The 23,275-nt window shown below is 34.8% G+C and overlaps 1 protein-coding gene across 8 annotated transcripts in view; it reads left to right on the top strand.

The window, feature by feature from the left end:
- The window catches only part of Kdm6a (lysine demethylase 6A), a 145,545-nt gene that overhangs the window by 60,978 nt on the left and 61,292 nt on the right, over positions 1-23,275 (top strand). For all 8 annotated transcript variants that reach the window (XM_036174095.1, XM_036174101.1, XM_036174094.1 and 5 more), the window contains exons 5-6: positions 2,047-2,105; positions 11,839-11,959. In XM_036174095.1, coding sequence (XP_036029988.1) covers positions 2,047-2,105; positions 11,839-11,959 — 180 coding nt within the window. The remainder of the gene's footprint in view (positions 1-2,046; positions 2,106-11,838; positions 11,960-23,275) is intronic.

Raw genomic sequence — 23,275 nt, forward strand, 5'->3', positions numbered from 1 at the left:
TTTTTGATTAAAAACCAGTTCTAACAAAATTAAAGAATTAAATATCAATTTTCAAAATGGATGTTGAGACCTTAACTCTTCAATTTTGTGCATCCCTTAGTCACATGTAATGTTCTCATTTAGAAAATTGGGGGCAATGAGGATATAAAGAAAGTAAATTACCACATTATTAGATTTTTGCATTGTAGTTAAATGTTTCTCAATGTTTTTAGAAGGCACATAGAATAGACTTCAAAGGAAATGTACAATATAGCCCTAGTAAAAATTTTTATTAAAAATATCATATTAAAAAATCATCTACCTGTTTACATTTGAGGCTTTAAACTTAAAACACCTATTCTTTTTCTCATCAGTGTTTTATTACTATTGTGAGCTGTGTGCCCTGGTTCCCTTACACTTAGGGCAAGATGACTCTGATGAATGTTCCACACTATTTGCCAGAGATCTCCAGCAAGATTGAGTCTCAGTTACCAACAGCCATAATCAGCTCCATAATGTATCCTATATTGGCCTCCTTTCCTTCATGACCTCTTCACTTCCTTACAGGTGTTCAGCTAGGTTAACTCACCAAATAAACCACTAACTAGCACTGAAACCTTTAGGTAATGGTATACTGCTTAGAAAATATATCAAGTCATAATTTTTAAAAAAGCAATTTAATAATAGTTTCAATTATTTGAGATTTATTTATTTTTATTTTATGTGTTGGTGTTTTGCCTGCATGTGTATCTGTGTACCATGTGTGTGCCTGATGCTCAAGGAGGCCATAAAAGGAGATTGTATATCCTGGAACTGTAATTATAGGTGGTTGTGAGCTGCCCTGTGATGCTGGGAATTAATTGAACCCAGGTCCTTTGGGAAAACACATGTCCTTAATAACTAAGCCATCTCTCTAGCCCATAGTTTAAATTTTTAAAAAAGATTTATTTATTTATTATGTACACAGAAGAGGGTGCCAGATCTCATTACAGATGGTTGTGAGCCACCATGTGGGTGCTGGGAATTGAACTCAGGACCTCTGGAAGAATAGTTGGTGCTCTTAATCTCTGAGCCATTTCTCCAGCTCAGTTTAAATTTTTTAATGCTTAAGGAAACAGAGAAATTTATAATAATTTAATAGAAATTTTGAGAAAATGACAGTTTGAAAGCTTGACTTTTAGAAAAGATTTACTAAAACAAATTTGTATCATTTTTAATATAGTATATATGTATGCTAAAACATTTGCCATTTTTATAAAATAAGTAAGGTCAAATGTGGTGGTACATGTTATCCACATGGGGAAGGAGTATTGCTTCTAATTGAAGGCTAGCCTGGGCTGTGTAGTGAGTACCAGATCAGCCAGGCTCATAACAAGTCCCTATCTCCACAATACTAAAAGAAACCAAAACAACAGCAACAAAAACCTAAAAGTAATTTGCTATTTGGATGTGAGAGGGAAATAAAATGGGTTAGAATAAGTGTAGTCCCTATTTTTTAAACTACCAAAAGAATCAGTGGTTAAACCCATAAATGTAATTCACTAGGTATTGCTTTGGTGTATAGTTCTTTTATTAATGGCAAAATTTTTTGTACATTTATATTACAAATTTCTGTTTAATTTAGCCTTTCCCCCCTGGTGATGGTGGACATAAAATTCCAAGAGTTCCAAGATTTGGGGACTGAGACAGGAGGCATAGAAAACATCTGTACATACACGTGTAAATAAGAACAAATAGGATTGTACCATTGAAGCATTTTCTTTCTTCTGAAGAATAGATGTTTATTTTAAATTTGCTGATTGAATTCTACTAGGTTTTTTCCCCCCTAGAACAAATTTGGTTAAATAGAAACCAGAATATTTCTCCAAGTTGATTGGCTTCTGTGCCATCTGCTTACCCATAATTGTCATTTTGGTGTTTAAAAACATATATTGTAAATATATTGTTACACAAGATAAGAATTTCAAGAACTTAAAACATTGTGGATATCATATTTTACATCAAAAGTATAATATACATTACATATAAATGCTTTCCCTTAACAATCTCTTTTTCCTTCCCTTATAGAATGCTACATTTTTATATGGTCTTGGTTTGGTCTACTTCCATTACAATGCATTTCAGTGGTAAGTTAACATACCATACAGCTGTTTCCAATAAATAGCTTGTTTTAGTTTCTTTGGCATTTCTTTCTCTCTCTCTCTCTCTCTCTCTCTCTCTCTCTCTCTCTCTCTCTCTTTTTTGGTTTGAGTGTGTGTGTGTGTGTGTGTGTGTGTGTGTGTGTGTGTGTGTGTGTGTGAGAAATATAAAATAGTTACTGCCAGTAAATCTTTTCTTCTGTTTTCAGTAATCTTCTGAGATGATTAGATTGTTCTTTCAGAAATAGTGACCCTAGAACTGTCTGTGTTTCTATAGACTATGTATGATATAAGATCCTAGTCAAAGGAAGATTTTGAAATTTCTCCAGTACTCCTTGTTGACTGGTGACCCCCTAGGTTATTTGAACTAGAGAATGAGCATGATTAAACTCAGATCCCAAATCTATGGGAGAAATATCCATGATGACTAGTAGTTTTATTTTCATTTTATTTTTTAACTTTTTTTGTGTTCTATAGAAAGTTGGCTGTACTGTCCTGCCCCGCGCTGGTTAGCATGCTCCAACTTTTAGTAACTGAGTACCAGATTAAAGGCAGTTCTCTCTTATAAAATGAGTTATGATAGTAGCACCTGAGTTTTAATAGACTGTCAAATATGGGACCCTGCTACTGGAGTCTTCTTTCTATCACTGCTTTTTTGTTTACCAGACAAGACAGTAGTATGCTCTAGTAGAAAGAATATAGAATTTGAGTAGGGAGATTCATACTCTTAAAAAATAATCAAACTATCATATACTCATTTGTCTTTTAGATAATTTTGAAGGTCACATAAGAATTGCATATTTTCTAAACTATAAAGTCTTGTATGGGTATTTTTTATTTTCATTCCAGTTTCTTCTGTGTGCTAGATTTTTTTTAAGTTAAGTGGGTATGGTTGAAGTCCTTAGGAAGGGGATTGCTTTCTTTGGCCAAAGGTTACAACTCTGTCATATACTTGATGTGCATACTGAATATTATAGAACATGAATTGACAATGATTTCCTACATCTTTCTTAAAAAGGGAACTTTAGACGTGGATGACATTTGCTAGTATGAATTTTCTTCTCTCTTAACTTTTAGTCTAGTTGTTTGGCTTCTGATCATATAGGGAAATATCACATTGTTAGGGATATACCTTTATGCTTTAATACAGAGTATTTTAAGCATCTAGAAGAACATGCCTTTGCTTTGTCAACTTTACAAAGCTGTGATTATCTTTATAAAACTTTACCTTTTTTAAACATTTATTTTTTTGAAATTAAACTAATAATTACACCATTTTCCTCTAGCCCCTTCCATGCATTCCCCCCCCCCCCTTTAAAAAGAAAAAAAAAGAATAAGGGAGGAAAAAAACAACCCAACTCAGTGACTTACAGTACCAGTATGGAACTCAAGGTGATCCTCCGTCTCTTTCTTCCCAGTGCTGGGATTACAGGCGTACATCACCATACCTGGTTTAAGATGTTTTTCTTAAGTTACTTCTTCCTTTACAGCAATCCTAAATTAAACTTCTCTCCTAGTTTCTTTTTTATTGCTGGGATAAGTCAGCACGACCAGGGCAATTTATAGAAGAGTTTATTAGGGTCTTAGAATTTCTCAGAGGCATGGTGCTGGAGCAGTTTCTGAGAGCTTACATCCTGATCCATAAGTGGGAGGCAGAGAGAGCTAACTAGGAATGGCTCTTGAAACCTCAAAGACAGGTGATACTCCCACCTTCACCCCTCAATTCCTCAACCCCTCCTAAGAACTCACCTTCTAACCATTCTCAAACAGTTCCACCAGTTGGGGACCAAACATTCAAATATGTGAGCCTATAGAAGCCATTCTCACTCAAACTACCACAGCTTTAATGCCCATTGAATTTAGTGTCCATCATATTTGAAACCAAAGATTTTTAAATCTTGTAATTTTTTTTAAAGATCCTACCCATGGAATAAAAAATTCTAAACTTTAAAATTAGAGAAGTAGTAGTCTTAGAGGTGATTTATGCTTTCCTTCTTAATTTTGTAGGTGAGGGAAAGATGATGTGTATTTAATGTAATTGGTATATGTAATTATTTAGTTGGCGGCAGAAGCAAGGTTATATACAGATTCTCCAAGCATAGATTCTTTTCCCCCCTATTATACTGTGTCTGCAAGTTTTAAGAATAGTAGGTGTGACTAACTATTCAGTCGGGGCTGACCTGGAACTCAAAGAGTTCTGCCCCTCTTTGCCTTTGCCCCTCCATTCCTCTGCTCCTTGCCTCTGCCTCAGTGGAGATTAAAGGCATGCACTTCCATATCCAGCCTTTCTTTTTCTTTTTTCCTTTCTCCTTTCTCCTTTCCTTTTTCCTTTTGACAAAGTATCACTGTGTAATGCAGACTGTTTTTAAACTCATAGCAGTCTTCCTGTCTCAACCTCTGGTGATATCACAGATGCAAACCATCACATAGCATAGGCAAAAGTTTTTTAATTCAAGTTTGTAGTGGTTCTCTTGGGCACACTGCTAAATCTTTTCCATCGGAAATAATGTAAGTGGGAGAAGCAAAAAAAAAAAAAAAAAAAAAAAGGCAAGGAACTCTACAGTTTTAGTATATAGGTATTTTTATCTCAGACCAGCTGGGTTTCACATACCTATGGTTGACTACATTGAAGGTAAGAACAAAATTAGTAGTGAGATTCAGTTATTATTTAATAAGTTTGTGACCTCTGTTGATCTATTCTTGGTCACCACCATTTTATCTTAAATTACAGTGCTATGGCTATTTCCTGAAATTATATACCTTAATCCTTTGTCCGTAAATTCTTCCTGGTTCTATGTTCTCTTACTTGCTGGTCAATATCCCCAACCCCCATGTACATCTCACATTTCTACTTTAGCTTGTTTTGGTATTGCTTGAACAAGTACAAAATTAGAGAACACTCAATAGTGCTTGGTGAGAGTTTCAGAGTACAGACTGAATTGACAGTAATTTATTAGATTGAAATTACTTTATACTCGGTTACATATTTGGTGATAAATATTGACTGTACAGGTAGTTTGTATTTGGTGATGGTGCCTGTTGGCATTTGATGAGACAAAGTATCTTATAATGTGTCTTAACCAACATGTGTGTTTAGGTTGGTGATGGTTACTTAATATATTATTAGGAGCAACTTCATTAACTTCGTTTTTATAGTTAACCTGTTTCTTGACAGATTATGCTGTTCATTTTTTCTTTAGGAGTTGATTTTTTTTTTTGGTCCATTTCATTCAGTTAAAATCATTAGCTTTTCTAGTAAAACAGCCTCTTCTTAGGCAGAGGAGCCCATTAGGTACTATTACATTAGAGCAAATCTTAGATTCTTATTTGAATACTGATTGTTCAGCTCTATTACTATTATTAATACTCAGAAATCTAGGCGCTTAAGCAGAGATGCCTAGAATGAAAAAGAAAGACATGGAAACACATGATGGAATATGTGCAGAAGAGAACTAGGAATTGATCTCTTAACATAGTTCCTTTATTTGTACATGCATGTGTGCATGAAAGTGGTCAATTACATGGGTTACTTTGAAATAAAGGTTATGGGAAACCTATATCCCTCAATAAACAGAAAAGGAAAATTTAGATACACAGAAAAAGATGAAAGTATAATTGAAGGAATAGAAACTGTTCCTTTCAGTACAGGTTATAGCCATATCCTTAAATGTATTTCTCCAAAAGCCCTTATCAGCTATCTCAGGTTTGTTCTGTTAGTATACTTTCCATTGGTCTTACTGTGGCAAATGTAAGAGATACATAGTTCTGTGCTACCTACATAGGATTTTGGAATTTAGGTTCCCAAATGTAATTGACAGCTACGGTAGGATATCAAAATGTATTGGGAGAATAAGGTGTAGATGAGCTTTAAAGGACAGATGTTAACATATTACTAGTACAGCTTTTTAGGATTTATTTATACAGCACTCAGTCCTGTATGTTCTTAAGGGTGAATGAATTTCTGCTTTCCTATATATCATTTCACTGAGTGCAATAAGGAAAATGATAGGTGGTTTTAGGGATGGTTTTAAAGCTTTCTGATAGGATAAAAGAGAATAGGGAAGAAATACAACTAATGCAATTTTGATATCATTGATCCTGAGGCTTGTCTGGCAAGTAGTCTGACTAAAAAACCTCATATTTAATGGTTATTTTTGAGCTATTCTTTTCTTTTTTTTTAAGCACAAATAACTGATGTACTGTATATGGAGTTTGTTTATTTGTTTATTATGTATACAGAAGAGGGTGCCAGATCTCATTACAGATGGTTGTGAGCCACCATGTGGTTGCTGGAAATTGAACTCAGGACCTCTGGAAGAGCAGTCAGTGCTCTTAACCTCTGAGCCATCTCTCCAGCCCTTGAGCTATTCTTTTAGTTCAAAATTTTATTACCAATAAACAGTTGATGTTAACATATACTGATTTTATTTTATTTTTTACTATTTTTTTAATAATTTCTTTTTCTAGATTTATTTATTTATTATGTATACAGCATGTATAACTGCAGGCCAGAAGAGGGCACCAGATTGCATTACAGATGGTTTTGAGCCACCGGTTGCCGGGAATTGAACTCAGGACCTCTGGAAGAGCAGCCAGTGCTCTTAACCTCTGAGCCATCTCTCCAGCCCCGCTGATTTTATTTTATAATCTATTTTTTGGGGAAAAAAAAAACTAGAAAATTTAACTAAGGCAGTTCTGATAATCTTCGGTTTACTAGTGACACAAAGATTACCAGAGAGAATTTGATTAGTTAAATTTCAGGGGAATTAGGGATAAATATATAAATTTTACAGTATAGAAGGGGAGAATATGCCCTAATTATTTTAGTGGTGTTTGAAGGTTTTCTAAAGAGGGCTAGAGAGAGGAGGGAGGTGATTCACTAGCAAATGTCAGCACATGCACCTGCAATGTGCTCTTTCTAATTAAGCCTCACATTTCCTGCCTCTTCTAATTCAATCTCAAATGATCCTTGTAGCCCAGTTCTTGCCCAAGTTTATTTTTTGTGCTAGTCACATCACACTACATCAGCATTCCCTAAAGAGACCAGAAGCATCTTTTTACCTCTGTACTTTGTTCATGCCGTTTCCTGTTTGAACTGTTTTCTCTTTCTTTTTCCATTTTTGAAAATTTTACCCACTTATCTTTTCGATTATTTCATCAAGTCTTTCTAATTTTCTCTTAAAAAGAGCCGGTAAGTTTCTAAATGTATATGTATGGGAGTACTTATATTTTTATATAAGTATATGTGTGTGTGTGTGTGTGTGTGTGTGTGTGTGTATGTGTGTATATACACACATTTTTTTACTACTAATTTAGAACTAGACTACTTTTTAATTTGTATGAAATATTTGTTTGTTAATTTAACTCTTCATCTATTTTTGAGGGAACACTCTGAACATAGCATTAGTCCCAGAGAATTCAAGTTTTCTTATTTCTCTTTACAAATGTCAAAAATGTGATAGAGACATTTTGTTATTTGCTATAAATCTAGATGATTGCTTTCCTCCTTCCTTCCTTCCTTCCTTCCTTCCTTCCTTCCTTCCTTCCTTCTCTCCCTCCCCCTCTCTCTCCCTTCCTTCCTTCTTCCCTAATTTTTTTATAGTTTGATTTTTTTTTTCTAGAAATCTGTTTAAAAAGTAACCATTATTTTTAAGTATATTTAGCAATGTGTGTTTTTGTGGAATTAGTGCTATTGGGGATTTAGGTTTATATAATTTTCTGTTTAAACTTATGATTAAATTAAACAGTCTTTAACTGGAAAAATCAATAGAAATAATCTGGTGATATAATAACTTGTTTCTAGACTATTAAAATTAGCAACAGTACTAGGTATAATGATGTGTTCCTTTAAAAAATGTTTTTCCAGCGGAACATATGCTTTGCCTATTTGAAAACTGAATCTTTCTAAGCATTGCATTATCAAAGTATTTCATACAGTTTTTTAGTAGCCATTTACCGTGCTGTTAAATTCTGTCAGGATAAAATATTTAATAGTGATGGTCTCTAGTTTGTGCTGCAGAGATCATATTCTGGCTCTTTATGTATTTTGGAAAGATAGGAACCAAAGATAATAACCAAAATTTGAATAACATTTAATGGTATTCTCCCCCTGCTCCCCGCCTTCTGTTTTCCTGGGATGTGGAATAGAGAAAAACTAGCAAAAATTTACCAGAAAACAAACTTAGGTATGTGAATAAATATATTGTCTGTTAGGTGAGGAGTCCTGATCAGTGAAGAGACTGTAGAGTTCTTCCTTCCCAACAAATAGCCATATTGGTTTTATTCAAGTGATGGCATCAGTTAACATCTGTTGATTTTTTTTATTCTTGTTGAAGATGATTTAGAGAAGAAAAGAATGATGGAGACCTGAAGGAACAAACTTAGAAAAACTGGGGACAATACACCATAGGTTGAAAGCAAAATGATTTGATTATAGATCGAAACTAATTACTAGGGTTAGGGTAAACCAAAAAAAAAAAAAGAAGGAAAGAAAAAAGAAGTTGGTACTGAATTTGCATGGTGAGTCTTGATAATAGTGGGTTTAGACGGAAGCTATAAACCAAAAACTCTGGATCAGGAGAACATATAATATAAAGAAGTAGTGAAGAAAGAGTACCAGTGTTTGCAGAAAGAAAATTTTGAGATAAGCTGTCTTACAGCTGAGGAAGAACAGCAACAGCCAGCTGAGATTGGAGCTGACTGACAGCTGCCCACAGACATTAAATGTAACGCAAAGGTATGATTATTAAGTTATTAGTGCTATAGTTACAAGCTGATTACAAGACCTACCTATTTGAGGAAATAAATGTAAGCCAGAACACACACACACACACACACACACACACACACACACTCTCTCATTTTAAAGGAATTTTTATCAATATTCTAGTAATGAGATACTGAAAATTGTTTCTATGACATTATAACAACATCAAGGAGAACTTGATGAATAGAATATATATTGCTGTGCATACATTTGTACGTGTCACATGTGTGTCTGTCCTTGATACTTTTAGATCTTAAAGAATGAACATAGGCTGAGCCTAATGTGTTTTTAGTGTTTCCGAATCTAGGCTGATTGTTTACTCAGAGATTATGTTAAAATAAAACCATGTTTGTCCACATCCAAAAACACTATACATTTAGGGGAATAACTAGAATTTGAATTGAGATAGAACAGGAAATATTTTCACAGGTGGGTTGTCACTGATGTCATGCAGTCTTATCTTTTTTTCCCTCATAAACTCTTCTTTTTTCTTTCCTAACTTCTTTTCTGCCTTCCCACTTTTTTTCCATGTCTATGCATCAGACCTGCCTGGGGTTTTTATTGTAACATGTGGACATTGCTTAGCTGTTTTTCTGACTTATCTCATAAGGACATTGTGAAGCATTAGTCATGATTTTTTATATTTTTTGAGACAGAATCTCATATATCCCAGGCTGGACTTAAGCTCACTGGTTAGATAGCCAGGGTTGACCTTTAATTTTTAATCTTCCTGCCTTCACTTCCTTGGGGCTGAGACTGTCAACCTGTCCCAGCACCTCTGGTTTGTTTAGTGCTGAGACTGAAACCTAGGCAAGCACTCTTTCAGCTCAGCTACATCCTTATTTCTTGGTCAAGGTTTTTGTTAGTATACCTTAAATGGTCTAAATAGCGAACACATATTGTAACATGCTATTAAAAAAAAAAAAACACATCAATATAACCATCACCTGGGTGAAGAAGTAAAACATTACCACCACCCTAGAATCTTTTGAACCCTTTCTGCATACTGTTTCTCGGGCATACTGTATATGGTGGAATTGGTATCATTAGTTGGTAAGTGTTTTCTTCCTGACTGTTTGTTCTTATGGAGAGCAAATGGCTGCTCTGAACCCAGGACCTCACACTTTTCCACTGAGCTCTCAGTCCCTCTTTCTAACTTTGTTGATGCTTCTGCCCACAGACATACACTGTCTTTTCTCATTGTGCTTGCATTGATTGACACATTTTGAATAAGAATTTAAATCCCCCCCCCCCCCAGTTCTTCTTTTTTCTGTCAGTCCTTTGGCCCCCTCTCTTGTATTTCCTACCCTCTTACTAAAAATCGTCAGGAAGAAAGTCAAGTACTACCATAAACAGGTGTAAAGGTCTGACAATTAAACTGCCTAGTAGAAGTCTTTAACATTGTAAATAAATGTGCATGTAGTCACTCGTTCAAAAAACAAAAACAAAACTAGATAAGGTGTGATTCATCAGAATAAAGTTACTAAAGGCATGAATTATTTTGTGGCACAATATTTTTGTACAAAGGGTTAGCTTTTATTTTGAAAAACTCTAAGATTCAAAATAAACACCTTAATGACTATAGGATAAATGCTAGCTCTTAAAAGCTTTGCAAAGAATATTATACTGGTAGAATATATACTTTGGCAGAAGTTTTAAACTGATAGAAGGATTTAAATGCTACTCAACATAACCCAGTAGATTTTTTGTTGTTGTTGTTGTTATTTTTATTTTACTGTTTCCTGCTTTGTAGTTATATGAACATTTGTGACATTTTTATTTTAGAGACAGGGTCTCAGTTGCCCAGGCTGACCCCAAACTCATTATCTTCCTTCCTCTCTACCTTCTGAGTACTAGATATTCAGCAGTGAATCACCACACTGGGCTTATGAGGTGCTGAGGATCAAACTTAGGGCTTCATGCATACTAAGTGTGCACTCTACCATCTGAACCACATCCTTGTAGATTTATAGCTTTTAAAATTCAAAGCATTTTGTCATTGTTTAATATTCATTTTGAGCTGGTGGTGATTAACATGATCAAGTTAAGCAATGACAAAATAGAAGTCCATTCAGTAAAAAGGATCTCTTCGCTGAATTTGTTCTGCTTGAAATCAAACCTTTTTTTTTTTTTTTTCTTTTTTTAAAGAAATTATACAGTGAGAATTTGAGGGACCAAGGAAAGTTAACTAGAATATAAACTTAGAAACAGATGCACGTGAATGTCAGCATTTCCATGGAGCTTTCAAGTAAGGACGGGCTGGGCGGTGGTGGTGCACGCCTTTAATCCCAGCCAGGCAGATCTCTGAGTTTGAGGCCAGCCTGGGCTACCAAGTGAGTTCCAGGAAAGGCGCAAAGCTACACAGAGAAACCCTGTCTCGAAAAACCAAAAAAAAAAAAAAAAAGGATGGTCTTTAATATAAATATTGTGGGAGTTGTTAGATATTACTATAGAAATGAAAACTTGATTCCTCACTAATGCAGTATAAAAGATAAAATGTAAATGGATTGTACACCAAAACATGGAAAGCAAACTACAAGGTTTTAAAACAGAAGTTTTATTTTATATAATAGACTAGAAATAGGATTAATCCCTCAACTTTCCCCTTTCTTTAAAATCAAACCTTATCTACTCTTCTCTACCTCTCTAAAGAAATTCCAGAAGCAGTGAAACTAGTTATTTATACAGAATTTTATTAAACCATGAAATATTGTTTGTTTGAATAATTTGGAGTAAATTTAATTTTCCCCTTCTATATGGAATTAGACCATATACATTTAATTATATAAAAGGCTTAGGTGCTCCTTTTCAGTTTTTAATAACACTTATTTACATTATTTTTATAAATCTGACATTTAAAAATAGCTTTGCATAAAGCAAGTTTTACTGTACTACCAAGCAGAAATGCATGCACGTGTTAAAAAGTTAAGATATCTCGTGTCTATATTCTTTCAGGGCAATTAAAGCATTTCAGGAGGTGCTTTATGTTGATCCCAGCTTTTGTCGAGCCAAGGAAATTCATTTACGACTTGGGCTTATGTTCAAAGTGAACACAGACTATGAGTCTAGTTTGAAGGTAGGTTGTTGGGTTTTTTTTTTTTTTTTTTTTTTTAAGATGCAATGTTCTATTTCTCTGTTAAATATTAGAGCATTGAGAAATGTTGAAACTTACATTGGAGCTTTCAAAGAAAATTTATATAGATGAAGGAACTGTGTACATCAACTATGAACTGGAAGAAAATTTGGGTTTCAGAATACAATGTATTTTGATACTGAGAGCTGCCCGGTAACTAATCATCGTAATTAAACTTTCATTTTAAGTTTTGTTAAGGTGTGTCAGGAAAGGATGTTGGGGCATCTGAAATTCCCTGAAGAAGTGATTGTTCACCATAGAGGTCACAGACAGCTACTTAATATTTTGTTTGTGACCTGGCCAGCGACCATTTTTCTTTACACAACTCTGTATAGATTTGTCCACTTCAACCAGCAAGACATGTCTTGTATTTAAATAATAAAAAGAGTATTTTCATGGCATTTGGACTGCTGGTTTGTAAGTATAATTATTGTTGGGGAAAGATAATAATGTTTGTTGAGTATCTGCTTACCAGTGGACATTCAATATTTCTCCCAATTTTCATTTTACATTAAGTTTCTTCTGCCTTCTTTGACATTATTACTAGGACTTTCATGAAAACAACACTTCCCTACATGACAAAAAATTTCAATTTGAAAAGATTACAAGTTCTAGGGGACAAACATAATTTTATGAACTTAATGACTACAATCGTTTCTGAGTTTTGTTGCATACTGGTCATGATTCTAAAGGTTGTGGGAAGGGTGGAAAAGGGAGATAAAGAATGACTTCACATTTGGCTGTAATTTGAATTCACTAGTAAGGAACTGCCAAGAGGTGTTTTGTTTTTGTTTTTAAACTAAGTATTCCTAATTGTTCTAGATTTTTAAAGTAGAAAATTAAGCAAATACGTTTTTTCCTCCAACTATTCATGCTTTTGTAAGAAAAATGCTGATGAGAGTTATATAACCAAGAACATTAAGTTGAATATTTTGTAAAAAATTAGACCCCAGCCGGGTGGGGGTGGCGGCAGCGCACGCCTTTAATCCCAGCACTTGGGAGGCAGAGCCAGGCGGATCTCTGTGAGTTCGAGGCCAGCCTGGGCTACTAAGTGAGTTCCAGGAAAGGCGCAAAGCTACACAGAGAAACCCTGTCTCGAAGAAACAACAACAACCAAAAAATTAGACCACAAAAGTTGAAGGTAAGTGCAGTAAAGGAATAGGTCCCAGCATAACTTTAAGTAGTGTGGAGAGTAGAATACTTGGAATTTACAGTTTTCCTCAGCTTAGTAAATATACTGTGGTATCATTGGAAAATCAATTTAGATATGTCACCTTATATATTTTAAAAGTTCCTTCTGGATAGTCAATTTTCATTAGCTATCAAAGACTCTTAACTGTTTTATTACACAAAATGAACTTGAGCATTTCACAATATTGTCAAAATATCCCTCTTAAGTTGCAGAAGAGCTGGTAGCAGTTTAACAAACTTTATTCTGGGTATGCATTGGGGGTGATAACTAGATGTGTTCCGAATGTAGCTATACCTGAATGTTAGTACAATGAGAACTTTAGTAATTGTGTGGATAAAAATTTCTTGTTTTCAAGAAAGCAACAATACTAAAAGTTCCCTTAAATCAGGAGGTACAATGTTCCAAAGCTAACTAGAAGCATTCCTGCTTTACTTAATATTCTTGTATAGTTTTTCATGGCTAAGGTAAAAAAGGCTAACGAATCTTGATCATGTTGATCTTAACAAAAATGCTCTAAGTAAGGGTAATCTTTTTTTCTTTTCTTTCTTTTTTTGTCATTTATTTAAAATAATAGATAGTATCCAGATATTAAATTTCTACAAACATGGGTGGTTTTAAGAGCTCTTGATATTTTTCTTTTCCACAATGTCAAGGTTTTGGTTTGATTTTTTCCCTTGCATTGATACTCATTTGTAAAACTTTCTCTCTCTAAATTATGTTTTCATTGTCTCGTATATGGCAATTTTTAGATCTCAGCATTTTGGGGCCAAGAGCAGCTATTTTAGTATATTATTATAAGTGTTGAACATTCAGTGAGTAAAGGTAGAAATTAGAAGGAGGGTATGTCCACGTCCCCTTTAGACTGCCTCCAATTTTGTTTTGTTTTTGTTTTTTTACTAGTATTTTACCTCCATCTGGATAAGAGTCTAATGACTCTTCTACCACATTAGACGTTTTTCGTAGCAGAATATGTTGGGGTAGGTGCTTTTTAGGCTACAGCGTTAGCAGGTAAAAGATGTTTCATTGGGCCTGATGAGTTAGTTCCCAAGGACCCACATGATAGAACAGATTCCTGAATGTTATCCTCTGGAACTCCACACGTGTATGCACACACAAATACAAATAAATTTAATTTAATTAGGTATCTCATGTATGAAGTCAAACCTTCAGGATGAGTTGAGTAAATTGACCCGAAGTTTCATCAAAGATGAATCCTTTTAGTTCTATTTTGACCTTTTTAAGGGGAGGAGGGATACTTTTATAGGCATATAATTTATGTGTCTTGTATAATGCTATTATTTATTAGTAATGCTCAATAGATAGTGATCATTATTCTTAAAGGAGAATGACCCTATCTTCATGTTTATCTTTTCAGAAGTATTTCTCCTTTCATCTCATTAGCTAGAAATAAAACATGTGGCCATTCCTAATTGTTTATTGAAAACATCATTAGAACCTTTGAGCAAGGTTCTAGTCCCTAAGTATACTATTCCTACATACTGGAGGGATCAGATAAATAAAAAGAATATTTTAGGCATGAGGTTACTGTGAATATTCCTTCCATTACAGATCACATCATAAAAAAATTTGTGTTTGTGGAAGTATATGCATGCTTGGAACCTAGAAGAGGATGTCCTCTTCACTCTCTACTTATTCCTTTGAGGCAGGGTCTCTTCCTAAACCCTAGAGCTCACAGTTTCTCAGCTAGGCTGGAAGCCAGCAAGCCCCAGCAATTCTCCTTTCTCTGTGTTCTTCACAGCTGAAGTTACAGTCATAAGACATCCTGCTTATTACATGGGAGCTAGCATCCAAACTCTAGTCTACATGATAGTACAACAAACACTCTTTAACTACTGAGCTATAGGTCCAGCTTCTGATCAGTTCTTCTCTACCTTATTTCCTTGATTGTTTTCCTAAAGAGAGATGTTGCTTGTATAATACTTTTTGAATGATAAAAACAATTTATTTTCTTACTAGATTCCTTTTATCCATATATGAAATGGATTCCAAATTCTCCTGGTTTATTTCAGTCAGTGTTTCATAATATTTTCATCAAAATATATCTCTAAAACAGATTCATTGTATTTTGGTACTATATAAAGAACTCTCATAGCAAGCAGATTTGGTTTTGAAATTTGATCCTGTCATATATGTAATTAATTTTGTAATTTTAGTAAAATTACTAATTTCTGATTCTTTCTGTGTCTACTGAGGCAGAATACTCATGCCTACCTCATGAAATTTTTATGAAGGTGTACATAAACTTGTTATATAATATGGAATATTATATAATTATATTTATAACATACATATGTTATAAAGGTATACATGGATAAACATTTATGTACGTATACATAATCATTCTGTATCTTATAGCCTTTTTTTCCAGCTATAAAGGAGTGTGAGATAGGATCGCCTTATTAGCCTGAGCTGATCTAGAACTTGCTATCTTCTTGTCTCAGCCCCACTGCTGGGATTCACAGGTGTGTGCTTTCATGTCCAGCTTCAGTCTTTTAGTTCTCAGTTTACTATACATTTTAGTACAGTTTGGTTTTGATTTGGGTGCGGTGGTCCCCCCCCACATTGTTTTGTTTTGTTGTTGTTTTGAGATAGGCCAGCCTTGAACCTAGCAAAATTTAGTCCTGAAATTTTTTTTTAATTAAATTTTATTTATTTTATGTGTATGGGTATTTTGCCTGAGTGTGTATCTGTTTAATACTTGTTTGCCTGGTACCCAAGGGACTAGAATTATAGAAGTTTGTGAGCCACTATAGAGGTGCAGGGAATTGAACCTGGTTCCTCTGAAAGGGTAGCTCTTGTTCTTAATCACTGAGCCATCTCTCCAGCCCTAGCCCTGAATTTTTGATCTTTCTGCCGCCTGTCTCCTAAGTCCTATGATATGTGTGATGATGTATGTGTACTACCATGACTTCATTGGTTGTGTGTGTATTTTTGCTTTGTGTCTGTTTTGTTTGTTTTAGTCAGTTTGTTCAGCCTCAGAGATATGGTTGTTAATGACCTCATTTTTCAATCATGGTGTTATTTTTTCCATTAAATTGGCCAGTAAATATCTCCTGTGTTTAGTTTGTAAGCTGATTTAATATTACTTGAATGAGCCTTTATTTCAGGGTGATAAGTCTATCTGGGTTTATAAAAAAATTATTATTATTTCCTACATCAGATAATACTCATCCCCAGTTGGATTTTTAGTTGCTTTTTTAAACAAAATTCAGTAAATTTAGGGTGTGATTTTTTTTTTTTTGTTTCCTTTTAATGCTGTTAGTGATAATTACTTACTTTTTACATACTTGCAGCCGTGTGCTATGACTGCTTCTCTAAAAGTACACTAATTTTGACAAATAGTTTCTATACTGCCCCTAATTTCTATATCCTGGTATACTACTAAAATTATTTCTTGCATTTGAAGCTAATAAATGAAAATAAGATCCTTGTTCTTCAGTTAATGCCAGTATATCTGTTTAATGTATTGAGAATAGGGGAGAAATTCTAATATTTACCTATGTAAATATTATTAAAGCATATCAAGTTAAGAACTTTTAAATTTTGGGGCTGGAGAGTTGGCTTAGTGCTTAGGAGCATTTACTGCCCTTCCAGAGGATTTCAATTCAGGTCCTATCACCTATGTTGGGTGGCTTAAAACTTCCAGGTATCCAACATCCTCTTTTGTCCTCAGTGGGTACGTGCGCACACACACACACACACACACACACACACACACTTAAAAGAAAATAAATCTTGCTGCCCAAAATAACATTCAGGTTGATCATCTGTCTGTCTGTTTATCTACCTAATCCATCTAATTTATCTATCCCATACCTGTGGGCCAGGGTCAGAGGACAACTTGTAGTAACTGGTTCTCTCCTTTCATCATGTGAGTCCCAGGGATTTAAGTCAGATTATTGGTCTTTATCTACTGAGCCATCTCACCGGCTCTTTGTTTTGTTTTGAGACACAGTTTCTCTGTGTAGCCCTATCTGCCCTAGAACTCTTATCTGTAGACCAGGCAGGCCTCGAACTCAAGGAGAAGATCTGCCTGCCTCTGCCTCTGCCTCCTGAATTTTGGGATTAAAGGCATGACACTCCTCCAGGAGCCCCCACCCCACCCCAATTTTGGTATTTTTAAAAAGGACTCCCCAGCCTTTTTTTTTTAAGTCGAAGTTATGGATTGTGATATTTGAAGATGATACGTGATTGAAAGGGTTAATGTGAAAGGGATGAGATGAGAATAAAAAGGACATTTGGACAGAAATGGGTTTAACTCAAATGATACTTTTTTAAAATAAAAATCTGGCTCTTTACCAAGTATTAGTATGTTATAAATGGCTAGATAATGAAGTGGAAGAGGCTATAAAATGTTAAAATGTCTACTTACAGTGTAGACTCAAATATTTTAGGAAAGAAGTTTGTTGTCTTAAAAAAAAAGCTGATAACGAGTTGTTTTCTCTGAATGCCTTAGTATGTCACTTCATCTTTATCTCCTTATAGTCAGCATACCTTTATAAAATAGAGCAGTTCACCTTGTTTTTATCTTACTGGAAATTATTTCATTTCTGGGTGTCTGATTTGATCTTATATCCTACATAAAACCTATAACAAAGTAATCCTTTTTAAAATGGGGTCTTATTCTGTAGCTCAGGTTACATCTTACTGTATAGAGACTAGGCTGGCCTAGAACTTCCAGTCCTCCTGTTTCAATGCCTGAGTGCTGGGACTACAAGTATGAGCCACTATACCTGGTTCAAAACTTGAAAATTTTATTCTCAGTTTTAAATGCTGATATATTAACGCCAAAAAAGATAAACCAAGACAACATATTCATTTCCTTCTTAGAAACCATCTTTGAATGTATGAAGTGTGTCTCCGCATGTGTGTGTGTGTGTGTGTGTGTGTGTGTGTTGTGTGTGTGTCCTTGGAGGCACCTTAAGAATGAATCTAGCCTTTTGCAGCTGCAGGGGGATCCAGCCTTTAAGGACTGAAACACTTTCCCTTTGCCCAGGGCATTTTTCTTTTTCTCCATGTTTACACTTTAGCCAGTTGATTTCCATATGTTCAAAACAACCTGAAAGGAGCTACCAGAAATACAAAGCCAAATACAAATTTCTTGATTCACCAGGTACCACAGTTTTCCGGGTTTCCTGAAATAAGTTTTACATAGGCTTTGTATCCTTGGGAGATGCTCAGACAAGAGAAACAAAGGGTATCTTATCTGCTAAACAAAAAGTGGATTAGGGCTAGGTGCTACACTCTCTGGAGCCAGGCCAGGTGTAACCCAGCAGGGATGTTGCCACAGAAATGCTTCATGTTATTTTTTTATTATAGATAAAGTTTGTTTCATGAACTCAAGAAATACATCCTAGCCGGGCAGTGGTGGCGCATGCCTTTAATCCCAGCACTCGGGAGGCAGAGCCAGGCGGATCTCTGTGAGTTCGAGGCCAGCCTGGGCTACCAAGTGAGTTCCAGGAAAAGGCGCAAAGCTACACAGAGAAACCCTGTCTCAAAAAACAAAACAAAACAAAACAAAACAACAAAAAAAAGAAATACATCCTAGAAATTTGAATATTAGCTATTACTTTTATCCATGCTATTAAATTTCAAAATATCTATGATTCTTTATAGATACATTTTTGTTATTTCAGTTGTCTGGAGACAGTGACAATTAATATTCCTTCTTCATACCTGATGTGTTCTCTTTCTTTCATGATGTTGATATCTTACCTCTTCTCTCATTTTGAAAATCCTGCTCTTGGAGTATATCGAGAGAGAATATCTCACCCATAGGATTTACATTTTAAAAAGGTGATTGAAAAGTTCCCCTTGTCTTCCAGTAGTTTAGAAAAATTTGTTGAAAGCTTTAAAACTTAAGACTTAGTATTGGATTTGGCCTAAGATACTAAGAGGAGAAATTAATTCTTCACTAAAGGATTGACATAGTATTGATATGTCATAGAAGCCATATAGGCTTATTTTTTGACTTGTTTGTAACAAATAGAGTGAAAAAGGCCTGTTCTGTATTTTTAAACATTTCTTTAATGGACTTCATACTTGAGTGTATCCCTTATTTATAGCAATACCGCTAAGTCCAAGATGAGGTCTACAAATAAGGATATGTTCATTACCAGATAGTAAGCCTTATGAGATGAATCTTAATACCTGTTTCTTTTGTGTGTTTAAGCATATATTAAAAACCACTAGAGTAGTATTCTGGTAGAAATTTTAGTAATTTTTTTCCTACTTTTAGTTACATTGTGTATTTCTTCCTTCAGAACAACTATTGGTTCTTTTATTATATTTTAAGACTTTCCTTGACTTTTTATGGCCAGCAGGAATTTGAATTTTGATTGTGGAAATTGGAAGCTACTTCATTTCTTATGAAATAAACCTTCCTTAACTCTCAATGGCAGTGGAACCTTGTTTTCAATTTGCTAGACCACTGCTGTTACTTTTGACATGATGCTATTCCTGGCTCCTTTCTATACATTTTTGCTCACTTGTGAAGGAGATATCTTTTCTTTAATCATTCTTTTTCCTACCACTTGTTAACTTCACCTGGTGATAGCTCAATTGATTTATGTAGCCATTTACTAATGTTTGCATTTCTCTACTCTGCCTGTCGAGTTTTGTTTTTATATTTGACATTTACCTCACTGAGTTTGATTATGTATAGAAAGTAGTAAAATGTCTGAAATACTTTAGTATCTATGAAATCCATATGTGAAAAAATCCTAACTGATTATATATGTGGCAGTAAATATGCTCTATACAGAGGGGTTAGTGTAATTACAGATTTCTTATACCACAAATTTCTTTCCCAGAAGTTTTAAGAGCACAGCTCTTTCGGATTTAAATAGTGACTATTAGTATTTACACATAATGACTTAAGTTTCTAGTTAAATTTGGTGTTAAACTGCAACTTTTTAAAGCAATCAGTATATCTAATTTCACTTTAAAGAAGGTTATGCTCCAAGATATCATTTTACAGTACGAATCATGCGCATATCATTTTTATTTCGAATAGCTACAAGTTACTTATTCAATGGAAAGAACTTGAAAATTAAGTTTCTCATTCTGGTTATTTGTCCATGCATATTGGACACATACTGGGTCTAGTTTATTATAATTATATTTTTTTAATTTTCTTTTTTATATTTTTAGACAGGGTTTCTCTGTGTAGCCCTAGCTTCCTGGAACTCACTTTGTAGACCAGGCTGGCCTCCAACTCAGTTGCCTACCTTTGCCTTCCAAGTGCTAGGATTAGAGGTGTACACTACTATTGCTCGCCTCTTAAAATTTTTAGTGAGTCACTTCTGCATTTGCAAAATACTAGTAACAGTGAGGATTTGGGAGATGAAATGGTATGGTTCCGTGGGAAAAAGTTGAGTAAGAGTAGAAGGACAAATGAGTTCTTAGAGTTGAAGGGATGGGTAGATTGGGGTTACAAATTCTGGCTTCAGAATTTTAAGGAGATTACTAACTACTGAGTTGATATGGGAAGAGATTCCTTATTAATTGCTCTGATTACTGAATTAGTTACTTATCTTGAAGTCATGATCTAGTATTTGACAAATAGCAATTCAAGGGAAGAAGGGCTTAGTTTGGTTTACAGTTTGAGTTGATGCAGTCCTTCATGGCATAGAGGACATGGGGCCTGAAACCTGAGGTGGCAGAGAGTGGACAGGATGAAGAAACTACTTAAAGATTTCACAGCCTTCCCAAATAGTGCCACTTGTCGAGGGCCAAATATTCAAACACATGAGCCCATGGGAGACATTTAATATCCAAACTACTACAGTTAGTTTGTTGACTAGTAAGTGATGAAGGTAATACCAGGCCAAGCAGTGGTGGCACGTGTCTTAAATCACAGCACAAAGAAATCTTGTCTCGAAAAACAAACAAACAAACAAGACCAGAAAAGAAAGAAAGAAAAAGAAAAAAAAGTAACAGCAGGTTTTGAATTTGGGAGGTGAAAATTGATTTAAGAGTTGGAGTTAACCAAGGGATTTCAGCTGGTGTAGGCCAAAGTCCAGAGCCAGGAAGACTAGCTAGAAATAAGATTTGAATATCAGTAGTATAATGTGTTTTGTCTTTCTTTTTTGTTAGAGAAACTTTTTTAAGAGATTGGACTGGCATAATTTCAAAGAAGAACCCCCTTTTAAGTGAACTTAGTTAGGATCTGGTAGCTATTAATTAGGAAGCCATTAATGTGAAATAGTCTCTCCTAGGAGCAGTCACAACAGCAGCTTTGTATTTAAAAAGACTCTGATGAGCTACGTTTGAGGGCTTTGAGAAGACATTAAGTCAGTTTAGTCAAGAATGTCACATCGTTTTACATTTCTTTGTTTTAGATCTTTTTTTAAAAAAATTTTTTTAAATTATACTTTTAGAATGACTATAACAATGAAAAGAAAAAATTCCTTTGATTTGCAACACTATCTGGCATACCTTTCCTTCTCTTGGGTAATACATAAAGCCCTGTTTTTAAGGTCCTACAAATAATATAAGTTCTTCAGTTCTTCAGCCTGAAGTATTTCTTTTCTTATGTTAATTGTCTGGGGAGGGGAGAGTTGCCAGGCCCTGTTAGATCTGTTCTCTGTATTCCCTTAAGAAGTTGAAATTGAAACAAAACAAAAACCTTGTTGCACACTAACTTTAGTGAGCATTGTAGTTATTACTGTAGCTATAGGAGAGTCCCTAGTATAGAGTAAAAGCTGATAATAGCCTGTTGCTAACATGGAACCCACTCCCGGGTTTCTCTCTGTAGACTTGGCTGTCCTGGAACTCACACAGATCCACCTGCCTCAGCCTCTCAAGTGCTGGGATTAAAGGTGTATACCACCTTGTCCAGCGCTAACATGTAACTCTTTAAAGACTGTATCTGTCTTCATTGAATTCAGATACCAGTTTTGGCTATGGACCCACCTTGTTTATATATTCTGAAATAATGGTTTCTAGGGACAAGCAAACAACATAAAAACCTCAGAATGGTGACATTTGTTTTCTGGCTTGAATAGTGGTACCTCCAACTCTTGTTTAATCAAAACATTCTGGGTTGGGCTTAGAATCCAAATATTGTTCTAAATAATTTTCAAGTAAATAGGAAAAGTTCATCCCTTTTCCATAGGATTGTGAATAGACAAACTCTAAAGCTAGGAATGAAGCACTTTAAAGAGAAATTTAAAAAATCCATTTTATGTTATGGGAATATAGATTTCAGCTTTCAATTAGAAATCAAGTTCCATAGGCCATGTGGAGCAAATGACATATTTGTAACATAATTTTGTGAAATACTGAGAAAGGCAAAGCCTTTTAAAACCAAAGTTGATGTTGGTTATAAAGATATTAAGGGCCTGGAGAGATGGCTTGCTCAGCAGTTAAGAGCACTGCTTGCTCTTCCTTTGGACTTCAATTCAATTCCTAGCATTCACGTGGTAGCTCACAACTGTGTATAATTTCAGTAGTGTCCCCCCTCACTCCCACCTACCTAAGGATTTGATGCCCTCTGCTGACGTCTGTAGGCACCAGGCCCAAATACTCATAAATGCCAACAGAATTTGCAATGTTTCAAACTGCATAAAAGTGTATGAAGAAAAGAAAATCACTGTAATATTAAAGGCACGTCTTAGATAAACCTTTTTGCTTAGAAACCATTTTTTTTTTTTTTTTTTTTTTTGGAGACAATATTTGGTCTTTGTGTTTGTATATAGTTCTTTTGACTGAAGAAACCTCTTCTAATAATGGCTGTTCTATACAACTGAAGTCAGATTTAGCACCGCAGTATTTTGGTGTGAGGTACAGATGTTTCCCAGTTGTGTCTGTGGTTCATATGTTAATAGGTGTATGTGTGTGTGTGTATCCTATATGTACATTATATATATATGTATATATATTATATTATGTTCAGATATTGTACTTAAAGCTATAAAATCATGTTATCCCTACACCCAAACTCCTCATACTCCTTAGTACACCAAAAGATATGTCAGTGTTTTCCTTTATATAGGATGATTTTGTATGCCTTTTAAAATTTTTATCTATATTTTTATTTTATG

This window comes from Onychomys torridus, chromosome X (assembly GCF_903995425.1).
Source record: "Onychomys torridus chromosome X, mOncTor1.1, whole genome shotgun sequence".
NCBI classification, from domain to species: Eukaryota; Metazoa; Chordata; class Mammalia; order Rodentia; family Cricetidae; genus Onychomys; species Onychomys torridus.